This window comes from Haliotis rufescens, unplaced genomic scaffold (assembly GCF_023055435.1).
Source record: "Haliotis rufescens isolate VD_foot unplaced genomic scaffold, xgHalRufe1.0.p SCAF_10, whole genome shotgun sequence".
In the NCBI taxonomy this organism is placed as follows: domain Eukaryota; kingdom Metazoa; phylum Mollusca; class Gastropoda; order Lepetellida; family Haliotidae; genus Haliotis; species Haliotis rufescens.
In genome coordinates, this window is record NW_025963780.1 from 23,629,897 (window position 1) to 23,657,299 (window position 27,403).

The following is a 27,403-nucleotide window of genomic DNA, read 5'->3' on the forward strand; positions in this document are numbered from 1 at the left end:
CCTGGATCAAAGGGAGACTACTCTTCAAGCCTTAGCAGGCAAACCTTGTGGAAATGTTTAACTATAGTCTTTATCAATAAAGTCATGAACGGGATTTTTGTTTAAAATGTCTGTCCTTGCACATCACAATTAATTATATAAAAACACAAACAGTGTTGAATAACCAATGTACCAGAATTTGTATGTGAAATATATGAGGTGGATGTGTGAAAATCCAAGATGGCTGTTACTGGCATACAGTCTCACATTTGGTCAGTATCAACCATCTTAGATTTTTAATGACAGTATACGGGCTCGTGTGGTGTCAGTAGTTCTGCTCTCACTTTGAGGCATAATGAAACAAGATATAAGTCAATCTAACAACACTATCAAGTGGTGTACACAGAAATCATAGACTTAATGTTCGGTCGTCAAAGATAAGGCATTGCATATCAAACAAAACGTGAATTAATTCCCATTTTACACCAGGTTCTGTATTGCTTATGTAGAAATTACACCTGGAACGCAGGATGAAACAATCTGTACATTTATTTGACTGCAGTCTGAAGTGCAATGCACAGATCCAACTGAAAGTTTTCTGCAAATGTACACTTTGTATGACTGTAGAATTTTGGATTCGGCAAGGAAGTGAGTTGCCACTGTGCCAGCTTTAAACAAAATAGACAACAGGCCTCAAAGAGAAGCCGGGTCAACGGCTTGCACAAAATTAATAAATGCCTTGGGGCCACATGCACAAAACGATCTTAGCGCTAAGACTATTTTAAGCCTGTGTTAAAGTATGGGAGTTAAGATCATCTTTGCGCTAAGATCGCTTTGTGCAAGTGGGCCCTGGTGTCTAATAGAGGAAATACAGATTGCACACTAAATCCCATTCTATTTTCAGTTGAAATGTGAGAATAATTTCAATTTTAAAAAATTTAATACCGGTACTAACTTTAAAACCAGACCTGAAAGTAAATGAAAACTGTCACCATACCCTGAACAAAAGTTCCTCCTTGGTTTTGGCACTGAACATGAGGATGACCTTGTTTGGGCACATGCTGCGTGTCGTCGCCATCTGCTGCAGATCATGAACGTGGCTCAGCATACTCATGAGGGGGTTGATCCCGACCCCACCCGCCACCAGCAGCAGGTTTGTGGGAGGCTCCTCGCCTGGCTGAGGGTCATAGAAGTAGTCGCCACCCACACGCAGGTCCACTTGAGCCCCAACCTTGCACTGGTAAACATGAGCCAAGCATACCGGTAGATGCATAAATAAATCTTGGTATGTCAGGCCGAAAACAGAATTAGTTCAATGGAAGTTTATTAAACTGATACTGATTGCGCATTGAGCGATTATCTCCTTTAGCTATAGGCGTAGTATAGAAGTGATAAATTCACGCACTGACCTTGCATTGCTGTACATCGTATCTTATTCAAGCTGTATCACTGAGAGTGAGTGATTATCTCCCTTACCCGAACAGCTCAATTGCGCACTACCTTTGTAATGTATCGTATGTTATTCAGGCAGCCATCGAGAAACGTTCCAGGAAGGAATTTAGGCCAAGCCTGTCACGCGCACTCAATTTTCACACTGCTATTGCAACATATTGTTCAACACGATTAAATAACAGGCTTCTATAAAGTATAACTTTGTTCAATAAACAACACATGTAAAACAACGGGTTTGATATGAGAATTTGTTTATTAGTTGTCTTCATAATCACATGTATGGCACTTGCTGTGCATAGTTGAGCACAGCATTGTTTTAAAAACTTCACTGTATGTAATGAATGGTACATAACGTTTCATGCGGCGGTTTACGTTTCTGCATGGTTTATTGCTTTGACAAAAAAACAACAACTTCCAGCAGAGATCATACACCCGTATATGTTCTTTACTTCTGGATACATAGGAAATCAACAGGTTGGTGTGTTGTTTGCAATTATTTTCCAAAAAGATAATACGGTTGCATGATATCTTCACGATGTTTGGGTTGAACATAGTAGCATTCTTCTAAACAAATTTCCAATCTAAGCCGGAAGCAATCACAACACAAACCCAGTTAACCAAACGGAACCATACACAAGAGTGAGTGAGGTAGTTGGGTTTAACGCCGTCTTGAATAGTATTCCGTGTCAGCTTGAAGTGGGAGGAAAGTCTGAAGTGATGCAGGTCTTAGACGTTCAACACTTTGGTGAAACCAACGAGCAAGGGTTTTGTGCTGACAACACAATCGGGGCGAATCGAGATTCAAACACACTGTCATAGGTTTCTGGCGTGCCCAAGGGACACAAGTCTGCATAGCGAATTGCAGCGCCTTCGGCGACTGGGCGAACCATGCCCCAGTAAACAACTGTAAGAAACTATTATACAACAAAGATGTTTTAGATGAGCTATGTATTGCGGAACATTCCATGAAGAAACAGTGGCAATATTACACAATCACAAATTACAATATACATGCACAATAAACGACAATTAAAAAACACAGGAACATTCAACATTCAAAAGAGGTACATTATAACAATTTAATTTCTAAAACAAGTGTATTATAATTATATGGAAACAATATGAGAATTGAGCAAAACTATGGTAATGTTGTACATACATGTACAAGGAATTTGTTTGTAATTTTTGTTATGTTAACAGATCTTGGAAGTTGTTTCTGGATAACTGTTGATACCCTTATTAAGAATCTGCTCCTTTTAACAGAGTGTACCAAATTCTTTATCATGATTGGGGATTATTTGTGACTCTCTTTCTTAGTTGTATTATGTATGACAGTGCGTAATGTTGTTCATCTTCTGAGACATCACATGTTTCACAGAGACGTTGTTCAAATGGGGTTGGTGTTTTTGTATATCTACAATTTTTTCAATTTTTAGTTTGTGATTACTTAAACGAAGTTTGGAGAAAAGTGACCTATGGCCTTTGTTTTTACAATACGTAAGATAATTCTCAATATTTATAGATACTGTATTTTCCTAACTTACTGCTAGATTAATGGGGATCCATTTAAGATTGCGTGAATTTTTACATTTGAACTGCAGTATATTTAGAGTGGATTCATTACATTTTTGGGTTTACTATTTTAAAAGTTTGCTTTATTTAACCCAACCAACATTTTGACCAGAAATAATTTTTTTTGCTGCAAAAGCATGCTTTAGAATGCCATTTGTTGTGTTATCTATATGGGATTTTTTTATTGGTACTAATAGTGGATATATATCAAGTTTTGCCTGGCAGGCCCAGTTTTCTTGCCGGGGTTTTCTTTATGCTGACCAATTAAAGACACTGTTTCTTTTATTGTGCTTTCCAAAGAAAAGTACATTAATAACAACCAATTTGTACTTAACACAAATTCTCTCCTCCCATAGCTTACACTTCCTTCCTCTGCACATAACATTATATTGCGGGGAGCTATTGATGCTCTTGAGAACGTGCTGTCTCACGGTAATTTTTCCTTAAAATAGAATGGAAGAATTGAGAATAAATGATGACATCAGAGCTGCTAGCGTTCCAAGATTTATTCAGGTGCAGTGTGTTATAAACATTTCAATTCAATTAATCACATAATCATATCTAATAATCATAAATTATATCATTACAAATAATTGTCATAACGTCGTGGTTTCTTATGACATAACTACTCAGAATATAAATCAATAAGCATTTCGCTTCAACCTTATAACATATCAAATAATCACCATTACATTATACACAAATAGATCAGGATGGAACTTTAAATAACGGCACAATAACAAAGACAACACATATGATTCACAATACCAATGTCAGCTGAAATAATGCAACATTAATGATAGACGTATTTGTAGATATATTACGGTAATGCAGTTTCGCGCATTACCGTAGTTTTTCTAATACAAGTCTTATTTAGCTATTTTATGCAGAGCTCGCATACGAGCATTGTGCATTCAACTATTAACATCAAGTTACAGGTATTTCATTTCCTATCAAGAACAAAGCTGACGGACTATTAACTAAGTTCAGCATTACTGCTAGCAATGAATCTACACATATTGACGACATGACATATTTTACTTTACGACGTTGTTGATAGTTGTACTAGATTTCTTATTTATCAAACGGTTATCAAGAGGTTGATCAGAAATAATTAATTTCATATTTTATTGATCGAAATTACTACAACCTACATAATTGATTACAACCTTCATAAGTGACACCTATAGTGGCATAGTGCGCATTGAAAACATTCCTAACGTTATTGAAGATTCAAAATACATTAAACAATAACTTAATAATGAACCAACGCATGTGGTTGAAAATATACAATGTTCAAGAAATCTAAGACAATAATCATAAAATACATTCAACATATTTGAAAACAACAATTAAAACAATCTGAGACAAAAATCATAATACACATTCAACATGAATGAAAACAACCATTGAAACAACGCATGAAAATGTCTTACCTTAAAATAGAATGGAAGAATTGAGAATAAATGATGACATCAGAGCTGCTAGCGTTCCAAGATTTATTCAGGTGCAGTGTGACTTGGTAGTCAACCTGCACCTACTTATATAGTGGAGGGACGCATAGCAAACTCTGACTGGTTTAGTTTTGAAAACATTATTTTATTTTATTGTCACAATTACTTCCTTTGCTATTTCATGTGTTGTTCCGGGTTGATACAATATTCTCATAGATTACCTAACTAATTGTCTACCTATTGTGGATAAGGTAATAAAAAAAACAAAGCATGGCGTTTTAGTTGAGCCGTCGGCATTTTAGACTGACCGCCGACTTGTCACGGGGATTACTGTTATTGGTCAGCGTGTCAATCTGGAATTGACACGCAGCCGGTGACTGTAATGCGAGCGGACATCTATTGTCTAACTTATGTCTCGCGGCGTGCTTTTACAACCTTAGTGAGTTACTGCCATGTATGTGAGATGTCCGAGATTTGACTGTAAAGATACGTGAGTTAATTTTATAAATTTTGAATATTATTTTTATATTTTGATATGAATTATTAAGCAAGTTTGCGCACTATAACAATACCCCTCTGTCTCGAGAAGCTTTTGTCCTCAAAAGCAAAAATAATGATCTATGAGAATATTGTTCACAAAAATAGATATAAAGAGACAATTATTGTCTTGAACCAACTTGATGAGATTCTCACATGTAAAAATTTCAAATGCAAGGAACATATTGAATCATATTAATGATGAAGGTAGTCCTCCATAGGAAGGACTTCATACAAACCATGATGAGAGATGAGGATGTTTGTGGCAAAGGGTTGAGAGAGTATGACGTTTATACGTCTTGCCATCAATGGTGAGATTCTAACTGAAAGCGGAATCTTCAACGATTGCTGGGTAAGCTTGTTAGAAATTCTGAATTGGGGCCAGGTAACGTTGAGAGTAGGTCTAAGGTAGCTTGATATGTACAAATTTTTGACAATGGAAGGTGGGTGAATATCCCAATATGATGGACACAATGATAGAGACATTATTGGCACTAGTTCGCATAGAGAACCAGTAGTAAGTTCTAACGAGATCAAAGTATGGTTTGATTTCTTAGTGAATACTTTATATAGGATAACCAAAAGCAGTACGAATGATATGGAAATAACTATCATAGGAATGTGGTCATACATTGTATTAAGAATAGTATAGACATTACTGGGTGGGGGTGGAGTGGGATCATGATATTCGAACGATGGGATAGGAGTGGATTTTACTGAAATAGTAGCTTGAAGGATGGTGATAGTGGCAGTTAAAGTTCTTATCTTAAAGAACATCCAAATAATTGCAGCTATGGCTAGGACTGATAGAACTGCCGCACCTAAAGGAATGATGGAGCTAAGATCAAACCAGGAAGATTTAACATTAATTTTACCATCCAAAAGGGAGTCTGTTAGACTCTGAAAGATAACCTCATTCTTTTTAACACTTGTAGCCATACGTTTAAGACTAAGGTGATCCTTGTGGTCATTAGCAATAACTTTAGCAAACTGGTGTGTATAAAAATGAAAATCAGGAATCTTGACATTAACTGGTTCATTATAAAGGGTATTACCAGCAACCGTATCTAAAGTAGAGTCTTCAAAAAAATGCTGTAATAAAGCTAAGTTTACAGGATGTAGGTAGGTGATATCCTGGTGGGTAAGGTTTTGACATGTTCCCAAATGTGCAGGAAATGTGAGGTCTTGTGTTGAGATGGAACACAAGCATGGTAGTTTTATCATGCAAAAGGAACAACCCGTGATGATTCTTTGTCCATCAGGGCAAGTGAGTGTTAGTAATGGAGAGTTATATACAAGTAATTTTGAACTGGTGATTTCAATTAGTTGTGACTTTTGTTTTTGCATAAGGAACCTAAAATTACACTGTGCTTTAATTTCTGCTTTATTATTGCTATATAATGCCATTTCACATGAAGTATGTGTTCTGGTTGCTAATGTAAGTCTAAATGGACAGTGTAACGTAGAAGTGCCATAGCATTGAGAAAGTTGGTCCATACCGAGAGTTGTAGAGTATTGCTGGTTAAGCGATGTGGCTAAAAAGGGTGGCAGATTTAATAGTTGTGTGGAGTGGCTAGTAGACTCATTTACAGGAACTGGCATTGAAATGATTTTGTACAATTTGAAGGTAGCATCTGATGGAGCCAAAGGGAACTTAACAGTTACATATAGTTTGTTTGATTTAGTCCTGGCATATAGAAATTTAGCATTGTTGTAATAGAATTGTACATCAGTATGTAACAATTTAAAACCATTGTATTTAGTTTTAAGAAGATGCTGAACATGACTGATCGTGTTGCTAAGGATTGCAGGGGAGATTAAAAGTGGTGAAAGTTTGCCTTTTAGTAGGTCTAAAGTTCCCAGTTTAAATTCCTGCAATTTGTGCTCAATAAGTGCAGCTTGTTCAATCTGGTGAAGCAAAACTGACGATAAGGACACATAAGCATTTTGAAGATTATCATATGAAGCTTTAATGCTTGCTGTAGCATATCTGATTGCTTCATGATTGATTTTTATGCCTTTAAGAGCATTTGAAAATCGAGTATCTTCATTTGCCATGATAGATGTTAATTTGTGCTCATGCTCTGTTAGTGCATTGCCTATTAGAGATGCATGTTTTGTTAGTGCATTGATGTGTTTGGCTAATATGTTGACGTCATTGGTTGTTGCAGTGCAAAACAATGACTTTGACAGTTGACCAATAAAACCTAACAGTGCCCGCTTGGATCTTTGTCCTTCGGGAAATGATGAGATTGGTAGTATTTGATTTATTTGAAATACTGTTTCGTTCAGCATTGCTGAACATCTCATCTTGATTGAATTTAGTTGCGTATGAATTAATTTGACTAAATGACAAGTTGTATTGTCATGATAACATCCGCTGATCGAGGGGATATGAAAGGTTGAAGGGATGTCAAGTTGATACGTATGACGCCAATATTCACTAGCGAATTGAATTTGAGAGATGGGTTTGAAGATAACACCATAGTTAATACGCTGAATGATGTTGTCATTGGAAGCAAGAGTAGCAGGAGTAAGCAGCATGAGCCAAAAGAGAAGGATCCAGGTCATCAGATTACCTGAGAAAAAAAGATATGATGGGGTGAGATAAGTCTGGGGTGAAGTAGAGCGGCCGTCTCTATCTCCTAGCACTAATAATAACACTTACGTGTCTAAGTTAAGGCATATCTCATCCCATAATAATAATGCAGTTGTTAGTAGAAAGCTAGAGTTGAGTGTTAGAGAGGCACAATGAGATAGAATGCTGCTTAGGCTCTACTGAAGAACGTCTTCTTCTTGCGCCTCCTTCGACCATTAGCGTTGTATTTGGCATTGAAGGTGTTTCTGTGCTCTATGTCAATGTTATCTTCCGGTTCCCATGTTGGGTTTGATCCAACCCATTTTACAAGATATTCAATGTTATTGTTTTTCCATCTTCTCTTCATAATCCTTGTGAAGTTAAAGGTTTGGTTATCATCCCTAGGGTCTGCTTGATCCCGTTGCTCTTGACTAGTGTTGTCTGTCAGGGGTGTGTCCTGTTGGTCTGCATCCTGTTGATGTCCTGATTGACCTTGATCCTGGTTTTGGTGATGTTGGATAATCTCCTGATGTTAGCGGGGTGGGATGATTTCATCTGCTGGCTGTCTCTGATGATACATCTTTAGACGATTATGATTAACTAGTGATTTCCATACTTTCATTGTTGTACAATCCAGAAGTTTGTAGGTGTGGTTAGGGCCTATTTCTTGGATTGTAAAGGGTCCAATGAATTTCTGGGTCAGCTTACTACTGTGACCTTTCTTGACTGCTGGAGAATGAAGGAGGACCATGTCACCTACAATGAATATGGGCTGACTAGCTTTTTGGTCATACCTGTTCTTGGACAGTTCTTGACTGGCTTCAATGTTCTGTTTTGCAATGTTCTTGGTGACCTTGAGGTTATCCAGAAGTTCCTTTAAGTGCTCAGTCATATCTTTTCTCATGGATTCCTTTGGTAGGATGTTGGTGTCATAGGGTAAGAGCATTTCTCGCCCGAAGAGAAGATAATGTGGTGTATAACCTGTTGACTGACAAGGAGAGCTTCGGATTCCCATCATGACAAATGGTAATACTTCATCCCAGTTGTCCTGTTGGGGGTTGGCATAGACCTTTAGGATTTGTGCAATGTCCTTATTTCTTCTTTCGCACACTCCATTGGTCTGAGGGTGGTAGGGTGATGTGTAGTGGTGTTTCACCTCATACAATTCACAGATGGCATTGACTAACTTGGAAGTGAACTGTCTTCCTCTGTCTGTTACCAAACTTCTTGGAGCACCGTACCTTGTAAAGACCTCTTTCACCAACAAGTCTGCAACTTCAGTAGCTTCAAGCGTCTTCATTGGGAAACTCTCTGTCCATTTTGTATAGGAATCAATGGCCAGAAGAATGTACCTGTTACCGTTCTTGGTTGTTGGCATTGGTCCAAGGATGTCAACATGGAGGCGTTCAAAAGTTCCCTCAATAGGCATTGGTATCATGGGTGCTGTTCTTTTGTGCTGCAATGGCTTGCATCTCTGGCAGATGTCACAAGTCTTGATATAATCTTCTATATCTTGGTACATACTTGGCCAGTAGTACTTCCGCTGGATTGCTTGTCTTGTGGAGTCTCTGCCAAGATGGCATCCTCCTACTTGTGAGTCATGGTATGCAGCTAGAAGTTCTTTACGGTCTTGATCTGGAACTGCTAACTGTGTCACTGAAGGTGGTCTGCCAGGTTTAGCGCCTCTGTGTTTGGGGTGATAGATATGGTATAGAGTGTTGTTGACTATGTCATATTCCATTGCGCGTCCAACCAATCCTTTGATCTGAGCTTCTGTGTAATTGGGTGGTATTTCCTTCTTCTCCAAGTAGTTGAAGATGGGGATGTAATCAGGGCATTCTCGTTGACGTTTGCTTACCTCATGAGGAACTGAATCTTCCTGACTGTGGACCGATGCTATACAAGGCATTTTGTCCAGGTAGCCAAACGTTACTTCTAAATACTCACCTACTTTGGTGGGGCTGTCTTCAATTAATGAAGGTTGCTGATTTGCTGAGATTATACATGGGAATTCATCAGTATTTGCTGGTTTCTTTAGTTCTGGATATTGTCTTCTGGAGAGAGCATCAGCATTTTGATTTGACTTACCTGCACGATGAAAAACTTCAAAGTCATATTCCTGGAGGATCAGAGACCAACGTGCAAGACGACCTATTCCATTGTGCTTGCACGTCTGAATGTAGGCTAGAGCTTTGTGGTCTGTATAGATTTTGAACTTACTGTCAGCTAAGTATGGTCTGAAAGTTCTTATGCCTTCTAACATAGCAAGACATTCTTGCTCAGTAACTGACCATTTCTTTTCACATGGATGTAACGATCTACCTCCATATGCTATGACTTGTTCTTGACCAGCATCATTAAGCTGACCAAGAATATAACCAAGAGCTTCACCGCTTGCATCGGTGGTGAGGATAAAGGACTTGGTAAAGTCAGGTAGGCAAGTATTGGAGCACTAGTTAAAGCTGATTTTAATTGGTCAAAGGCTTTCTGACAAGCTTTGGTCCAATCAAATTTTGATTCTTTTTGTAACAGCCGTGTGAGTGGAACAGCAATTTTTGAATAATTTGGAACAAATTTCCGATAGTAATTTGCTAATCCAAGGAATTGGCGCACTTTTTGCTGAGAAGTTGGGACTGGGAATGATTGGACAGCTTCTGTTTTGTCTGTATCAACAGCAATACCGTCCTTTGAAAATATGTGCCCGAGGTAATGGACCTTTTTGGCTGCAAATTTGCATTTAGTTGGTTTCAAGGTGAGACCTGCTTCTCTTAATTTGGAAAAAAACAGCTTTGAGGTGGTTGAGATGTTCTGCGAATGATTTGGAATAGATTATCAAATCATCTATGTATATTAATACAAACTTCCAATTGATTGCTCTGAGAGCTTGGGCCAAAGTAGATTGAAAAGCCATTGATGCATTCTTTAAGCCAAAGGGTAACCGATTAAACTCAAAAACACCTTCTTGTGTGATAAAGGCTGATTTGTTCTTAGAATTTGGATGTAATGGTACTTGCCAGAATCCACTTGCACAATCCAAAACGGTAAATAGTTTTGCTTGGGATTGGCCAATTGTATCAATTACATCATCAAATCTTGGGAGGGGATAGTATACAGGTTTTGTGATGGCATTTAATTTCCGATAATCCACAGCAAATCTAAAGGATCCATCTTTCTTTTTAACCATAACTACTGGTGAGCGCCACTGAGACTCACTTGGCTGAATAATACCTGCATCCAACATTTGCTCTACCTGCTTTGCACATTCCTGTCTTACCTGTACAGACTGTCTGTAGAAGGGCATCCTGATGGGATCAGCATTACCAGTATCTATTTCATGATAATGAAGTTTGGTCTTACCTAACTCCTTCCAGTCTGTGGCAAAGACATCTCTTTGGGATTGCAGGAACTGATGCAATTGCAGTTTTTCAGTGTCAGAAAGGTCGGATTCACTGAGATCAAACTGAATTGGGTCTTTAGCACTTCTTTCTGAGGTTACAGTGTTGATAGATGGAATTTCACCTGACTGCTTGGAATCAGTCAATGTGTGAACTTCATGTTCTTGAATATGGGACACTGTCGCTAGCACTCTATTTCTTGGGATAAAAACTTCCTCTTCTGATGGGTTAAAAATACGCATTCTTGTCTTCTTGCCATGCAGGTAAACCAAACATTTAGCTCCTAGCACTTGGGATGAAGGTTGTGACAGTGGTTCAAGTAAACAAATACTCCCAGATGGAGTACGAGAAAGGATAACAGGGATATCACATTCTTGGTTAGGTGCAAGTTTACAAGACTTAAGAGACCTAGCAAGGCCTGAGTTAGTTTCTACTAGGTTAACAGAAATGAGATTTTCACAAAGTGAAAATGTGCGTTGGCCTATGTCAATGTGGGCTTTGTTGATTTCCATGAAATCAAGACCTAAGATAAGTGCATGGTGAAGGTTAGAAAAGACATGAAATTTGTGTTCAAACGTGACATGTGCTAATCTAACAGGCAATGTAATTGTTCCTAACACAGGATGGATTTCACCTCCTACTCCTATCACGTTTAGGAACTCTTTTGGGCATAAATGCTTCTGAGAATAACCTGCTTTTTGGAGGTAACTAAGCTTTACACATGATATGGATGCTCCAGTATCTACCAATGCCTTAGTCTTTGCTGAATTGATAGATGCTAAAATGGTATTTTTGTCTATTGGGGCAACTAAATGAACCTCTTCATATTGCCTGACCTCACCACGATGAGAATCAGGCACCTTATCCTATTGGTTATTATGCTTAGGACAAAGTTTGGTGGGATGGCCTTGCGCGTTACACATTTGACAAACAAAGTTATAATAGGGGCATGTGTTTTGGGGAACACATTTTTCAACCTTACCACAATTACCGCAGGAGCTATCATCGCGTCCAATCTGTTTGTTGTTATATCGCCTGTTGCCTCTCTTGTCCTGGAAGTCTGGGCGTTCTTTTTGCCATTGATGGGAAGGTAGCTGTGGGCGTCGTTGTTGTTGGGGACGTTGATTGTAGGATGACTGTAGGGGATGTCGTTGGTCATACTGGCGATGGTAGGCCTGTTCTTGGGGGAATGGTTGGTATTGACGGTAGTACTGCCCTTGGGAAGATAGGTGATACTGTTTATGCTTTTGTTGCTCGTTTAATCGGTCCTGTTGATATGTATGGACTGCCAGTGCTGAAACCACTATATTATCCACTTCTTCTTTAGAGGCTCCTGGTGGGGTTATGGTGTGGTGTTGTTCGACAAACTTAGCATGTTGTCGAATCTCGTCCAGGGATTGAGGATCTTTACCTCTCACCCACAGATGGTATGAAGGATACAGGCCTTTAATGACGTAGGATACAAGGATGTCCTTTTGGATATGGACTCCCAGAATGCGTCTTTGGACTCTGTCGAGGTACTGATCCACTGTTTCCGTCTTTCCCTGTTGTACCTCAAGTATTGATGTATCAAAGTATTTTGATGTTGAAAACCTGTTTTCCAGTAGTTGTAGGAAGTCTGTTAAAGGGGTACCCTCGAAGTCTTCTGAGAGAGAGTCAAAAAACACTTTTGCTTCGCCATCCAAATGTGAATGGAGAAGTAGTTTCTGATTGAGGTCATCTAATTTGTTGGCTTTAATTGTTGCCTTTAGCCTCTGTACCCATACTTTAAAACTCTCTCCGGAACCACCAGAGAACTTAGCGAGGAAGATAGGGAGTGTAGGCATTGTAGGAGCTTGGTTGTCTGGTTCACGAGGAAGATCTGCAACTTCAACGTTGATGGGGATGGTTGGGGGATTTGCTGGGGTAGAGTCTTCACCTTCCGAGCTTGAACGGGTAGTCCGCCGGCCGTAGGGGAACACTGTAGGAGTAGCTCCTCTGTTTTGGCCACGCATTTGAAGGTTGGGATCTTTTGATTCTCCACTAGCTGAGAACGTGCTGTCTCACGGTAATTTTTCCTTAAAATAGAATGGAAGAATTGAGAATAAATGATGACATCAGAGCTGCTAGCGTTCCAAGATTTATTCAGGTGCAGTGTGTTATAAACATTTCAATTCAATTAATCACATAATCATATCTAATAATCATAAATTATATCATTACAAATAATTGTCATAACGTCGTGGTTTCTTATGACATAACTACTCAGAATATAAATCAATAAGCATTTCGCTTCAACCTTATAACATATCAAATAATCACCATTACATTATACACAAATAGATCAGGATGGAACTTTAAATAACGGCACAATAACAAAGACAACACATATGATTCACAATACCAATGTCAGCTGAAATAATGCAACATTAATGATAGACGTATTTGTAGATATATTACGGTAATACAGTTTCGCGCATTACCGTAGTTCTTCTAATACAAGTCTTATTTAGCTATTTTATGCAGAGCTCGCATACGAGCATTGTGCATTCAACTATTAACATCAAGTTACAGGTATTTCATTTCCTATCAAGAACAAAGCTGACGGACTATTAACTAAGTTCAGCATTACTGCTAGCAATGAATCTACACGTATTGACGACATGACATATTTTACTTTACGACGTTGTTGATAGTTGTACTAGATTTCTTATTTATCAAACGGTTATCAAGAGGTTGATCAGAAATAATTTATTTCATATTTTATTGATCGAAATTACTACAACCTACATAATTGATTACAACCTTCATAAGTGACACCTATAGTGGCATAGTGCGCATTGAAAACATTCCTAACGTTATTGAAGATTCAAAATACATTAAACAATAACTTAATAATGAACCAACGCATGTGGTTGAAAATATACAATGTTCAAGAAATCTAAGACAATAATCATAAAATACATTCAACATATTTGAAAACAACAATTAAAACAATCTGAGACAAAAATCATAATACACATTCAACATGAATGAAAACAACCATTGAAACAACGCATGAAAATGTCTTACCTTAAAATAGAATGGAAGAATTGAGAATAAATGATGACATCAGAGCTGCTAGCGTTCCAAGATTTATTCAGGTGCAGTGTGACTTGGTAGTCAACCTGCACCTACTTATATAGTGGAGGGACGCATAGCAAACTCTGATTGGTTTAGTTTTGAAAACATTATTTTATTTTATTGTCACAATTACTTCCTTTGCTATTTCATGTGTTGTTCCGGGTTGATACAATATTCTCATAGATTACCTAACTAATTGTCTACCTATTGTGGATAAGGTAATAAAAAAAACAAAGCATGGCGTTTTAGTTGAGCCGTCGGCATTTTAGACTGACCGCCGACTTGTCACGGGGATTACTGTTATTGGTCAGCGTGTCAATCTGGAATTGACACGCAGCCGGTGACTGTAATGCGAGCGGACATCTATTGTCTAACTTATGTCTTGCGGCGTGCTTTTACAACCTTAGTGAGTTACTGCCATGTATGTGAGATGTCCGAGATTTGACTGTAAAGATACGTGAGTTAATTTTATAAATTTTGAATATTATTTTTATATTTTGATATGAATTATTAAGCAAGTTTGCGCACTATAACACTCTGCAGCAATCTCTACTTGTATGGTTCAGGGAATGTGAGACAAACTACATCACGGTCTCTATCGCCGTCGTGATTTTTAGAGCTACGAAATTAGAGACATCTGAGACAGCCACTCGACACCTGTTTGCACCCATCAGATACCAGTCACTACTGTCACTGCTCCTCTCTCCAAACGAAAAACCCCCGAAAAATGCTTTTGTAGCAGTTAAACTTTTAATAGCATAGATAAATCTTATGTTTTTGTTCAATTGAATACCTAGACATTTATACCAACGATTTCGAGTTCTTGATCTCCAAAATAAAATGATAATTTCGTTTTTCTTGCTACACCTGAACCGAAAATTACAATTTTTGTTTTATCTATGTTAACAGTCAGTTTCCATGTTGTAGAGTATATTGTAAAGAAAGTGGGTTTTGTCCGAATAACACAGTATCTTCTGCTTATAGAAGAAGAAATAATTGTGCACATAATATTCCATTATCACCGACATATTCTACTTTAACACCATCACAGTCATGTGATATGGGATGTGATTCTAAATCATTTAAGTATATTGAAAACAGTAATGGTGAAAGGTTTTCTCCTTGACGCACACCCGACATACATAGAAAGTATTCGGATATGTCATTATTATGTAACACCCATGATTTTATATTTCCATACATATTTATTAACGAGTGTCAGAAATTTGCCTCAAATACCATGATGCAACATTTCATGCCAAAGTCCAACTCTCCAAATGTTATCAATGGCTTCGGTGAAATCTATGAAAGCACAAAAGAGCTTCTTCTTCGTGTGTTTGGGGATACTAATAATAGTATAATGTAAAAAAGATGTTGCCAATTTTTGACAGCCCTTTACAAAACCATGCTTGTGAAGAAGATATAAGTTTGTTTCTATCAAGGAATTTTGTTAATCTACTGTTTAAAATACAGCTAAGAATAGTAATGGGACGGTAAGAGCCTGGATCTGATATGCCACCTTTATTTTTATATATTGATATAATAATTCCTGTAAGCCAAACATCGGGTACAGTTCCTGTGGTAAAGATCATGTTAAATAAATCTACATAAACCTATCCAAGGAAATCGATACTGTCAATTAAGTAGTCATTTTCTATGAGGTCAATGCCAGGTGCCTTATTTCACTTTAAATAGTTCAGGGCTTCGAGGTTTGGATTTCAGACTTTCCAAAAATCTTTAGGTGAGTGTTTAGCTTTACTTCTTAGAAGTTTACTTACGCTGTGTTTAAATTTGTTCTTGTATTTATTTAAACATCTTTTGTATGCCTTAGCCTGTTGTAGATAGGAGTTTCTGTTTGTTAAAACTGGAGAAAATGTAACGTTTTCTTGCTTTATTATATGACTTGCGCATCAGTCTGCACTCAGATACAAACCAGGGCTTACTACACGTGTTATGATCATGTTTGTGTTTTGTTTTGTGTTTTGACAATGCACACTTCATTTACCTTAAAGGTCTTAAAGGGATCTTTTTGATACCTGATTCTCAGATTTAAATCATAATTAACTGCAGCTTCCATTCCCGTAAGTTAGTTTAACGTCTCTTTTATCCCATAGAAAACATGGTTTCCCTATAACCGTATGTACCTTCAAGTCCCTGTAAATAAATCGACCCATCTCATTTATAGTTTAGTGTTATCGTTTCCTTTACCTATGGACGTTTTTTCAGGGATCATGTGAAACTGGAAAGATCACTTGTCTACAGGCGTGACCCATCGGATTCATTCCATGAATGAACCTAACCATGCAAACAGATTTGACCTGTTGAATACAATAGTCAAAGCTCACAGATATGTACATCTCCATAGAAAAAAATTGGGGTCAAGCCTGTATGTAAGATTGAATATTATGTTACAAGTTAGTTTTAGCTGGCACATTAAGCCAAGGTTCATTATTTCATAATGAACAATTTTAGTTTTCAAAGTTCGCTATAAAAAGCGGACTTTGGTCATCAAGAAATAGTGTGAGAAGTGTTTTAAAATAAACTTCATGAATGGTTCATTCATTCATTCATTCTCTCACGAGACCGGGTTTTATATTTTCAATTGAAAAACTTTACAATTTCTTTATTTTACTTTTTCCATTTTTTAAATTTCAATTAGAATGAGAATTATTAGTTATCCTCCAAGTATCTTAATCTTTTTACACCAGGGACTCCAAACTTGGCTTTTGTTTCAGAATATACATTGAGCTTTGATTGACCAAACTGTGTGATCTCTTTTGACCATAAGCAACTTGAGGGAGTAATTTGTCTGATCCGTACAGACTTGACAATTTTTTCCAAGGCTAGAATAATAATAATTCACTCACTTCACTCAATGTGACTGATACTGTTTAATGTTTCACAACAAATATATATTCTTGACATAAGCATGAGACAGTGAGGGAGTTAGGGATTAACACCGTTTTCAACAATTTTACAATTATATCACGGCGGCAAGGTTTATGGATGGTGGGAAGCCTGCATCACCAATGGGGTTATTTGATGCAGTGAATCCTGCGTGCTTCGGTTGATACCTACGAACCAAAAATGTTACTGTCTTGCAATCGGTCATCCTTGTGGGATGGTCAATGAATACAATACTTTCTTGTGGCCTTGTCTGGTCTATGACTTATTAATGACTTTGCCCACAAAATATAAATTTTACTTCAACATATTTTTTCACTAAATAATCTGAAGCCACGATGAGGATTTATTCGTGAGTTTTCTCACGGCAAGACTCAGATTCAAATGTTCCACTTGTCTGGTGTGGGATTCAAACGTCTCTTTGCGGGAACATTCCCTTTGCCATGTCATATATCTATGGGTTGAATTGTATTCAAATTTATTTGTCCCCCCACTAATTCTGTGAATAGAAAGCAAAGCATGTTATGTTTTCTTCTTATGTAAGTTTTATTTGTCTATCATGCAAAAGAAAAAAATACTTTGTTAATAATTTTTTTTCTGTCATATATTAATTTACACATTATTTATTTTTTGATGCACGAATGAGTTTTTTCACTCACGCAAAACAAATTGACATTGTTATTAATTTTTTTCATGCAAGTTTTATTTTCTCGTTGAATTTTTTTTTTTATCAAACAAAAACTTATTTTTTCAGTTTGCTTCATACAAGTTAATGTTTCTATCATAAAAAAAAAACTTAGCTTACGTTTTTAAGAAATAATATCTTTTAAGAAGTTCAAAAATTTTTTTTTCACAATTAATGATTTAAAAAACAACCAAACACAAAATACATAAATACCTTTCACATTTCAAGGATCACACCCCACTCGAAGTTTTCATTTCGTGATGATGTAACCATTGTTTGCTTAGGCACTTGTCATACTTTCTTAGAAGTTACAAATTTCTAAATAGAATTAAACCCATGGGGTCGAGATTCGATCCCATCTGCCAACAAGTACCTCTTGTCATCTTGAGGTGTCAAAGCCAATTTGACCACTTTGTCTGTGAAAAGTGTGATGTGTTTAAATCAAATTTGATAAAATGTGGCCATGTGCTGCATGTGGTCGAAAAGACATTTGATGACGTAGATCTTTTTTGATGAAAGATTTTTGAGATTTTGGTTTGAGGTATACACAAATACCTGATGCCCTCACTTTGGTCACACTCATTCATCAATTATTGTTTTAAAACATAACGTTGTATTCATATGAATCAAAACACATCTACTGAAAGCATGTCTGTCCTTATATATTAAAAAATTTGAGTCCATCATTACTTGTAGATTCACTGAAGGGAGTTTTTGTGAAAGACATTATTCATACTCGGGAAAAGAAGTTTACTCAGGTAATTTAGAGTGTTATTTTGTAAATGTTTTACTGACATTTTCTGGGCTGCCATAAGCCAGAACAATGCTGCTGCTTGACAATTGTGACGTCACAGTGATGGTACAATGGATATGATGTCATGCTGGAGATATTGCTACAATCAAATGACATCATTTGTAGTGATATCTCCAAGGAGGTATCGCTTGATCTCACACAAGGGATATCTACCGTGGGAGATATTTTTGGATGATATGACTTTTTACGCCTGCTTTGCCTCAAAAGTATGATTTTTCTTATATGGAGAATGGCATCTCATTAATAAATCACGTGACTCAACCTTCAGCTCTGGAGAAAAGAAACACAATACAAAAGTATCAAGGTTCAATTTATTAAAATAATAAGTTGGTACACTACGCCGTTTCCCATTGTACTTCAAAACTATGCGGTGTCTAATTCCAAGGGGAAAAAAGAAAGAAAGAAAAGGCTTAGTTGGATGTGTTTACAAATGTATACGCTATGTAGAACGGACTATATCATCTACAGGTGGGTGGCTGGCCATGGTATAGGGTGCAGTCAAGCGTTTAACTTGTCGGACGGAGTCTAGTATAGTCTGTATCAGACAAATTTAAGTCTGACCGAGGTCACGTGACGCCTGTGAGCGTGCATGCCAACGTCCGCCACCTTGTGTTTAGACACGTGTTGTTCTACGTTTAACGATTGGTCAAGTAATTAACTGTATGATTGCATCCGATCAGTTGACCCTTTATTAACGTAATTGAATATCTGGGAGATCTTTCTACATTAACCTGTTCCATTCTGCGTCAAGACCCAACCCAACCCCGGTCGTAGTAACATTTCCATATAGGGACATTCATTACTATCCCGTGTTCTACGGTTAACTAATGGTCAAGTAATTAATTGCATGGTTGCATCTGGTCAGTTGACCCTTTATTAACCTACTTGACCTGTGACGTCATGCATACATTTGCATATTAATGAGTTATTCTGTCAACTCCCCTAAAATAGCTATTCAATTCGGTCTCAATACCTTATTGACAGAGGTGCGATTGACTACAGTACCTATTCAACTCCCTGTTGACCTAAGGACAATAATGTGACCTCACAAATATCAAATGAGGTCAGAGGTCAAGGGCAGGTCATATGGAGGTCATAGGTCAATGACATCATAGACACCCCATGGGAGGTGGTGGGGGTTGTTCTGTATCCACATATAATCTACTGTTATTCCTGTTGCAGTAGGAAAGGAGTTGAGTTTTGTGAGTTTGCTGTCTCTGTCGAGGTTAAGAATTTTAGACACATTGGCCCAACAGTAAACTCGACCCCTTTGTTTTGACAGGTGCAGTCCTTTTGACAAAATTCATTTTCAGTTGAAATACTGGGTGTACTTGAAGGTAAGTGGTTCGGGAACAAGGGGGGTAAGGTTAAATGATATTCTGTAATGTACAGTGACTGAGCTTGTGAAGGACGGGGCAAATTCAACATCTACTGAAGAAGAAGCTTATGAAGGCGTGAATCGTAGCTATGTGTCAACGACCACTAGATGTCCGACAGTAATAGCAGAGCAGTAAAAGCAATGATTTCGTAGTTACTCTTACCACAAGCATGCAGTACAGGGACCAGTTCCACCCTGAATTATCAAGGGAAAAGTACTACAGTTACCTGAAAACCTGAAATTGTAAATCAATAAAAATTGAGATTGCTCAGTGATCACAGATTTTATTCAGGTTTTTGAGGGCTTCATGGAAATTCTTTTGACAAATACAGCAACACTTAATTGGAATTATCACTACATTTGTCAAGGGCACAACTGATATGTGCTTAAAACTTAATAAAACATACCATAGGAATTCCATAATGCCATGATACTCCTCCAATATACAATCCCAGAGCATCTACCACCATCTCTCGTAGTGAATGCTGGGTTCAGTGATGCCACAGGCCTTAAGCATTGTTTCTATACTTGCTATCATGGGGGATGGACCACACAGGTAGCACTCCACCTTCCCTGGTTTCAACCTGTCCGTCACTTCTTGTATGTGCTGCTCTTTGATTCGACTGTCTGTGAGAATAAAGATAAAACATACATAATTTTCTCTGACATCCCTTATTAAACTTTTGAAGAAGTGAGATTTGTTTTTAACCCCCAACATCCCCAATAACCACACCACCCGATGTACACTTACTGGCTTTGTTCAAAATGTATTTATTAAGTTTTAGAATGAATCACAACATTAACTATTATAGTTGTTTTGGCATCTGGAATATTGGGCTTTTAGCATGGTGTCACCATTGATGTAGCTGTAGACCTGCTCAGCTCAAATCTGCAGCAACTGTCAGTAAGGTTTCCCACTTGCTGTTAAAGTGGTTTTAACAAATGTTTAAGGCTTTGAAGATGTGACTTGAACGTCACTGAAAAACAGGACCAATAGGGAATCAGTGAGTGAGTATGATTTTACGTCGCCTTTAGCAATATTCTAGCAATATCACGACGGGGTACACCAGAAATGGGCTTCACACTTTCTGCCCATGTTGGGAATCGAATCATATGATTGTCTATATTTCATGTATAACAAGTATTTGTCACAGAAGTGACGAAATGTCCCCCGCCTGTATATACACCAAAATACCAAATATGAAGACAATCCAGCGATTAGTTCTTGAGATATCGCGGCAACACCATTTTCCAACTCCAAAAGCAGATTTGCCTGCTGTGACCTTGAAAATAGGGTCAAGGTCACCAAAACCGACTGGTGTCTGCGGTGTCTGTATATACACCATAGTTCCAAACATGAAGACAATCCTGCGATTAGTTCTTGAGATATCGCGGCAACACCGTTTTCCAACTCCAAAAGCAGATATGCCTGCTGTGACCTTGGAAATGGGGTCAAGGTCACCAAAACCGACTGGTGTCTGCGGAGTACGTATATACACCCTAGTACCAAATAGGAAGACAATCCAGAGATTAGTTCTTGAGATATCGCGGCAACACCGTTTTCCAACTCCAAAAGCAGATTTACCTGCTGTGACCTTGAAAATGGGGTCAAGGTCACCAAAACCGACTGGTGTCTGCGGAGTCTGTATATACACCATAGTTTCAAATATGAAGACAATCCAGTGTTTAGTTCTTGAGATATCGCGGCAACAAACAGGTGGGACGTACGGACGGACGTACGGACGGTCGTGAATACTATATCCCCCGCTTCGCGCTTTCGCAATAAAAATAAATAAACAAATCTAAATAATTTCCGCCAGACACAATTTCACGCACAAAAAGTGTTTTGTTCACACAAAATCCTCAGGCAACAATGATTATTATGAGAATGAGTTTTGTGTATAATGGAAATATACAAATATCTCTACCAAAAGTGGACTGGTATAGATCAATATTATGTATCGACAAATAGAACGTTTCTCTGAAGGCCGTGCTTATGGTATAGAAAGTGAATGTAAACGAACGACATTTTCCATGTTACATTGTGTAGAACTAACTTTATCTACGTGTACCTACGACGGTGCATATAATTCCGCATGTACCACACGTTATAACAAAGAACAAATATATAAATACGCTGCTACAAGTTTTAGAATTCAACACTTATTGGCAAAATGTTTATTTCCGCGAGACAACAAATCACGCACAAACCTTGTTTCCACAAACTCCCTAGGCAACAATGATTGTTAGCAATGGGCGCCATTTTACTATTTCCTCCCTACATATTGATATCACTTAATGACTTTAGATACTAGTATCAATAAATCGAATATCGAATCCGCCTCAAAGGTCGTTTGGACGATGAATAAGCATGAATTTCGCAAACGAGTCCTGTTTCATGAGCCAAATATGCGGCACAGATTAAAACACGGAAACAGGTTTGTGGAAAATGGGGCGAAGCGTTTTGGCAATTTTCGTTTACTGATCGTGTTAGTTTGTTTTCTCGATATTTGTCTTCTCAGTAACCACGGGCCTATATAATTTTGGTCCGTGCAGGAACGAACGGGAACCAGTCAATGTGGAGTGTTGGCCAGAAGCTGTGTTCCATCTCTTCATTCAGTAAGTTGAAACAGCCTGGTTCCCCGGGTATGCCGCGCTGGCGCTACATAGTGTAAGCTGGGCCCCGTCTCTGATATCAGACTTTATTTGCATAGTCTAGCGCCAGCGTAGCATACCAAGGGAACCAGGCTGTATCTGTAATAACAACCAATGGAATTAACTATTACTATACACTGCGGGACGAAGCTATTAATAGTTTTGGTATTCCCGTTTTTCAGTTTTCTTTAAGAACAGCGAGCAAAAAGCCAGTGTAGAAACATGAACTCACGAAATAACTTTAAATGGCAGTAAGAGAAGGACAATTGATATGATGGGATCATATTTAGGACGGGACGGGAACTTCTTGTTGCTGTATATCGAGCAAGATTCTGAAAGTGAAAGCGAAAGTAGGATTCGCTCTACCGCGCACTGCAACGGAAGTACAGCTAGATGTGTCAACCAGGATGCTGTTTCAAGTACCAGTCTACCACTTCTCAACATGCTGAATCCTTGCAACGTATTCCGCGACGTAGTGTTCCGTGAGTATATTTGGTATAGTATTATGTAATCAGCTAGTAATATATGTACACAGTATTCGGAGTCTGTGTAAGAGACACGTGGGCATGCAGACAAAACGTCCGGAGTGATTTGAAAACCCAAATGTTCAAGCAGATTTCAGACAGGGATGTTAAATTCATTTTATGAGCGTTGTGCCGCCGTTGGTCCATCTGTCGTTAGACTGCCAAACCCATGAATCTGAAACTTTGCATGAATCATACAAGCTATTGTATCTCAGTCCTATCAAGTGCTCATATAAATGTTCATCAAACTTTGAGCACGGCCGCCATTTTGAGGTCAGTCTGTTTGTCCTTGTCTGTTGTGCTTCCTGAATATCTTCTCTGGTGTGACACTGATTGAGCTGAAGCTTGATGACATCCCTATATGTTAAAGACGTTGAAATGCAATTTTTGATGTGGCTTCCAAGACACTCAAAAGTTCTGTTTTTCTGATATTGTACATTTTGACCTTGATTAACCTTCATGTTTTGATGCGAGGTGAAATGGTGTTTAACGTCACGTCCCAAATTGTGAGCGTGTGCATGTATGTGCATGTTCGCGTGGTTGTACTACTCCGGACTAATGCTTTATAGTGCTAACCCTCTGAGACACCAATCCGCAGTTTAACATGAATACACCACTCAGAAACAATATACTGACCCAAGCTTTCCAGTCCTTGTTTTAGCCCCTTACTGTGTCGGGCTGAGTGACAAGTACCTTCTTTTAATGTCTTTTGGTAGGATACGGCCAGGGATCGAACCACTGACGTTCTATCTCTAGACCAAGGAGATGGTCTTACGTTATGACCATGACCTTTCAAATGTATTTTTAGCCCAGTTAAACTCATCACTTCCAAAACTGAGGAAGCTGAACTTTGGCAAGTATGTTTCACAACCATGAATGAATTTTGACCCTCGGCAATCCCAAGACAGAAAGCTGAACCCTTGCATGCACAATAATTACTATATGAGAAGGCTTCATCTGGAATTTATCTTTGGTAGACATGCAATAATAATACCATAAAAAAGAAAAAAAACTAATGTAAATCAACCAATTATATTAGGTTACGTTATATTTAAAAAAAAGATTCTTGGTTTGACGTGGGATGTATTTTTTTTACAGATAGTCTTTAATTTTTTGGACAGTTACTGTGAATATTTCTGGGTGTCTGTAGACACCAGAGAAATAGGACTTTGGAATATGACATAGCAGTCATTATTCTTTTGTCAGCATATTAAACAAATTAGGAGGTCATTTCAAAGAAGTTATCACAAATTCTTTGGAACCTCCTCAAATGTTACATCAAAGAAGAAGGTTCTGAACGTGTGGTACTCTTGTTATATCATGGACAGTGTTCATAAATGAGATAGGAAGATGCATTTTGAGAAAAAAAAATACCAATGTTTTTGTTAATATAAACAACAAAGCCCTTTTCTTAATCAAAGAAATCTCTGCTCAATACAGAGGACATTATAAAAAGTGTGTTGTAAGTAAAGTTTTAACCATGAAAACCCAAATGGGATACTGAAATGATGACCTGCAATCTCGATATACAGCTGGTGAGCTACAGTACCCATGACACAATGATGTCGGACTGGCTTCACTTATTGTCACAGCTTGATTAGATTCCCCTCCATTTTCACAGATAGTGCATGGCGATGTGAAGAGAACTGTGATGGCCAGTACAGATGAAGACTGTGGACACCATCTGGTAATGGCAACTTCTGGTGAGCAGTCTAAAGGTCACATGGCAACTTCTGGTGAGCAGTGTGAAGGTCAAATGGCAACTTCTGGTGAGCAGTCTGAAGGTCAAATGGCAACTTCTGGTGAGCAGTCTGAAGGTCCCATGGCAACCTCTGGTGAGCAGTCTGAAGGTCCCATGGCAACCTCTGGTGAGCAGTCTGAAGGTCACATGGCCACTTCTGAGCCTCAAGGACATTTGGCTATTTCTGATGTTGACATGGCAAGTTCAGCTGGGGAAATCTTCACAACAGAGGATGACTCTGGAAACAGCGTGGTCAGTTCAGACGAGGAACCAGGAGGTCACCTGGTATTGGCTGGTTCAGCTGAGACCGAGGAGGACCTTGAGCTAGTGAGCCAGCCACCAGTGAAAAGATTAAGAACAGGTGGGTGTCACTGTTGCCCCCCAAAATGTCACCCTGTTTGTCATTTTTAAAATAATTTACCCAGGAGCACTACTTACAATTTGATTCATCAAGTGAATTATGTCCATCTCTTAAAAATATAGGAAAAATAAAGTAGTGTTATGTAGCTCGGACGTGCACGCATGCACACATTGATTAGTCATCCTCGAATTTAGTACATATCCTCCCCAGGGCCTGTAGGTTTCTCAGTATGTAAGCTAGAGTCAAGGTGCTTCAATCTGGTTGTGGAGGCACATTGTGTGGTGGTGTGCAATGATTGTCAAGGTGCTTCGATCTGGTATGAGGTTGTAGAGGCACATTAAGTGGTGGTGTGTAATGAATGTCAAGGCGCTTCAGTCTGGTATGAGGTTGTAGAGGCACATTGTGTGGTGGTGTGTAATGATTGTCAAGGTGCTTCAATCTGGTATGAGGTTGTAGAGGCACATTGTGTGGTGGTGCTTCAATCTGGTATGTGGTTGTAGAGGCACATTGTGTGGTGTTGTGTAATGATTGTCAAGGTGCTTCAATCTGGTATGAGGTTGTGGAGGCACATTGCGTTGAGGTGTGCAATGATTGTCAAGGTGCTTCAATCTGGTATGAGGTTGTAGAGGCACATTTATATCCCAGGCATATAATGCGAGGGGGATATAGCAATTAGTGATGTAATACGGCGAATAGAGTATTGTATCCCGATGCACAGCCCACGATACGATGCATCGACTTGGAAATCATGTATCGCGATACATACGATATATTCATAACACAGTTTTACCTACCATATTTTCTTGAGTATAGTGCTCACTTTTTTTTCCAAAATACACAGCTGTGTAGAAGGGGTTGCGCATTATACACGAATTAATGAATTACATTAAGTAATACGTTACCACTGTTATACCGAGGCTGTTGTCTCCCACAACTGCTGCTATAGCGAAATCTACCACAGAGATCTCAATTACCTCATGCAGCACGTGCGTAGCCACCTAGCTGCCATGTGACACCCTTCACTCTTGTCTCCTTCGTCTGCTTAGCAAGACGTGTTTTCTCCTGCTGAAGCGTTCCTTGAAGATTTGGTGATATTTATTATCGTTTATTCTCTAATAAACTGTGCTTTTATGGGGCGTTGCGGTAGCTACGCTTGGTTATAATTTTCCCGCCAAACGGAAAATTTTTCCCGCCCTTTTTTCTATATACTTGCGGGGTTCGCGTATGCACGTTGTGTTTTACGTTTCCCCTGTTCTTGTATGTTTTGGGGGTTAACATAACTTATTTCTTTAGTAAAAGTTATATGTGTATGTTATATGTTCACATTGCTCGTTTATTTTCTTGTGAAAATGTTCGTTTGTGAATCATTGTGGTGCGTGCGTTGTAACCATGTTTTGTTCTTTGTTTCTAGAAAACAATCAATGTCTGACATGGATATGTCCCCTGTCTCCACCCCCTCTACCCCTGCTCCTCGGAGTTGTGGGGTGTGCAGAAAGTTTTTGTCGTCCCGGGATCCCCACGATCGTTGCCCGCGGTGCAGGGTTCCTTGCGAGGAAACCCGGTGCACCCTGTGCGAAGGTCTGGGACCTGCGGAGTTTGAGCGGTACCGGCTGTGCGCGCAGTCCGTTTCCACCCCTGTGGTGGCCGGTTCGTCCGGTCGGGGCCCCCGTGCGGGCACCTCCTTGTCGGCTGCAGCGGATCCCCTTGCGGCCCTCGGGCTGTCTGGGGCTTCCGTCGCCGCATTGTTGTCGCAAATTGTGGACTCCAAGCTGGCGGCCTTATCGCAAGATAGGCCGCTGGCTGTTCCGTCCCCGGCCTCTTCGGTGGCCGCGGGTTCGGACGCGGGGTCCACCGGTACGGCGCCGGCTGCCGTGGTTACCGGTCCTTCCCCCGAACCGTTGCTTCCGCTATCGGTTAAGGACCGCGTGGCCATGGTGTATGACCTCTTCGAGGACATGCCAAAGCCCCTGCCGATACCGCGGGGTATCCACGGTTCCGTGGGTTCCTCCGAGGTATACGACGAGTCATCCGACAAGGCTTTCCCGGCATCAACCTTGCTGCGCGGGATTAAGCCATCTTTGGAGAAAGCCTTCACGGCTGCCTCCGGTCGGGGTCTCCCGTTACCTCCCCCGTCGTGGAGAAAAGGGTCTTTCCCAGTTCATGACCTTGCCTTTCCCGAGGCTGGTCCTTCTGCGGAAGCCCATGTGGAGCGTTTGGGGGTCCGTGCCCCACCGGTTGCCACGGTACCGCAAGGTACCCTGCAACAGCTGGA

The 27,403-nt window shown here is 39.1% G+C and overlaps 2 protein-coding genes and 1 long non-coding RNA gene across 3 annotated transcripts in view; all 3 read right to left on the minus strand.

Moving 5' to 3' along the window:
* LOC125376706 (oxidoreductase NAD-binding domain-containing protein 1-like) overlaps positions 1 to 1,267 on the minus strand; it is a 31,951-nt gene extending 30,684 nt beyond the window's left edge. The window contains exon 1 of the mRNA XM_048388403.1: positions 977 to 1,267. Within this exon, the coding sequence (XP_048244360.1) occupies positions 977 to 1,252 (276 nt within the window). The 5' untranslated portion in view covers positions 1,253 to 1,267. The remainder of the gene's footprint in view (positions 1 to 976) is intronic.
* Positions 1,268 to 11,833: 10,566 nt separating this feature from the next.
* LOC125374621 lies at positions 11,834 to 15,240 on the minus strand. Its single transcript, XM_048385598.1, has 2 exons — positions 14,019 to 15,240; positions 11,834 to 13,024 (listed from the first exon to the last, which is right to left on the minus strand). Exon 2 carries the CDS (start codon positions 12,959 to 12,961, stop codon positions 11,834 to 11,836), a length of 1,128 nt encoding a protein of 375 aa, XP_048241555.1. The 5' UTR covers positions 12,962 to 13,024; positions 14,019 to 15,240.
* A 4,878-nt stretch (positions 15,241 to 20,118) lies between these two features.
* On the minus strand, positions 20,119 to 22,987 carry LOC125376717. Its single transcript, XR_007219216.1, has 2 exons — positions 22,062 to 22,987; positions 20,119 to 20,477 (listed from the first exon to the last, which is right to left on the minus strand). It is a non-coding gene; the product is annotated as an uncharacterized LOC125376717 (long non-coding RNA).
* Positions 22,988 to 27,403: the final 4,416 nt, after the last annotated feature.

Excerpts from the sequence above, each read along its gene's own strand:
- LOC125374621 (XM_048385598.1), bottom strand. The coding sequence starts at position 12,961 with ATGCGTGGCCAAAACAGAGGAGCTACTCCTACAGTGTTCCCCTACGGC.